Below are 1462 nucleotides of genomic sequence, written 5' to 3'. Positions count from 1 at the left end.
GGGTGTGGAGGGAGGGAAGTGTGTGTGTGTGTGTGTGTGTGTGTGTGGGGGGGGGGTGCTCTGCCATGAGGAAGTTCAGCTTAAAAACACGTCCCAGAGGTGTTTCTGGTCCCAGAGGTGTTTCTGGTCCCAAAAGGTGTTTCTGGTCCCCACCTGTTGTTTTGCTCCTCAGCATGGCTTCATAAAAACACTGCAGGATTTCTCAAACATGATGAATGAGTCAGAGCAAGGCTTTGGACATGTTTTTATGAGAGGATAACATTATAACATGGTATAAAACTCACAAAAGTTGATTTTACATGATATTGCCCCTTTAAGAACAAATCTGTTGGTACCAACAGTTCTTACTAGGGTTGGGCATAATCGTATCGTGTGTGATTAATCGTCAGAAAAACATTAATCGATTACTTTTTGGCACTTGACGATTAATACAATTAATGCCACCAGGCAGACTTACGGGTTTACTCCGTTTAGTCTACTCAGTGCTCCTCTACGCTTCAAATATGACGAACATTAAAAATAAAGTTCTGTAATTTATTTATCAACACAATTTAAAATATGATGTACACCTTGAAATCTGTAATTTTCACACAATTTGGAACAATTTTTTACAAAGATCAAATCTTTCCCACTAAATTGGTCATGTCACTACAAAATAAAGGTGTCCAGGGACTCCAGGGGATTAATCGTCAAATTAATCATTATCGGCTAAACACCACAATTAATCATGATTCATTTTTTTGCCAATATTGCCCAACCCTAGTTCTTACATGAGGTCCATTGTTTCTGTAGAACTTATTGTTTGTATTATCAGAGCCTAAAGACCTCAGATGTAACGTGTGTGTGTGTGTGTGTGTGTGTGTGCGTGCGTGGTCCTGCTGCAGGGTCATCGCTGTCTGGAGTGTGGCGACAGCTTCGTCCTGGAGCAGAGTCTGTCTCAGCACTACGACCGGCGCTCGCTGAGGATCGAGGTGACCTGTAATCACTGCGCCAAGCGTCTGGCCTTCTTCAACAAGTGCAGCTTGCTGCTGCACGCCAGAGAGCACAAAGAGAAGGGCCTGATCATGCAGTGCTCCCACCTGGTCATGAAACCTGTTCCTGTCCAGCAGATGATCAGCCAGCAGGAAACCGCAGCAGCCGGTGAATTATTACAGTGTTTAATTACTTTATACAGGTTTTAATGTTTACTGAGTCTGCTTTCTTCATCTCTTTGTCTGCTGACTTTTCAGCATCATCATCATCATCATCAGTTCAGTCCAGTTTCAAAGCTCAGTGTCATCAAGCAGCAGCTCCTGAGGCCGTGCAGTTCTGCAGCTTCAAATGTCCCGAGTGTCAGGCTCAGTGCAGCAGCAGAGAGGAGCTTTATGACCATTTTCAAGAAATAAAACCAGCTCACAGCACTGTGAGTACTGTGTGTGTGTGTGTGTGTGTGTGTGTGTGTGTGTGTGTGTGTGTGTGTGTG

General features: G+C 44.0%; 1 protein-coding gene across 3 annotated transcripts in view; it reads left to right on the top strand.

The window, feature by feature from the left end:
* Positions 1–1462, top strand: part of LOC106533274 (zinc finger protein 687) — a 16719-nt gene that overhangs the window by 5283 nt on the left and 9974 nt on the right. The window contains exons 3-4 of one of the 3 annotated variants that reach the window (XM_014029524.1): positions 885–1140; positions 1251–1402. In XM_014029524.1, the coding sequence (XP_013884978.1) occupies positions 885–1140; positions 1251–1402 (408 nt within the window). Of the gene's footprint in view, positions 1–884; positions 1141–1226; positions 1403–1462 lie in introns of all 3 variants that reach the window. The other 2 variants (XM_014029523.1, XM_014029522.1) reach the window with 2 other exon arrangements.

This window comes from Austrofundulus limnaeus, unplaced genomic scaffold, assembly GCF_001266775.1.
Source record: "Austrofundulus limnaeus strain Quisiro unplaced genomic scaffold, Austrofundulus_limnaeus-1.0 Scaffold918, whole genome shotgun sequence".
In the NCBI taxonomy this organism is placed as follows: domain Eukaryota; kingdom Metazoa; phylum Chordata; class Actinopteri; order Cyprinodontiformes; family Rivulidae; genus Austrofundulus; species Austrofundulus limnaeus.
This window is presented reverse-complemented; position numbering and strand designations above follow the sequence as displayed.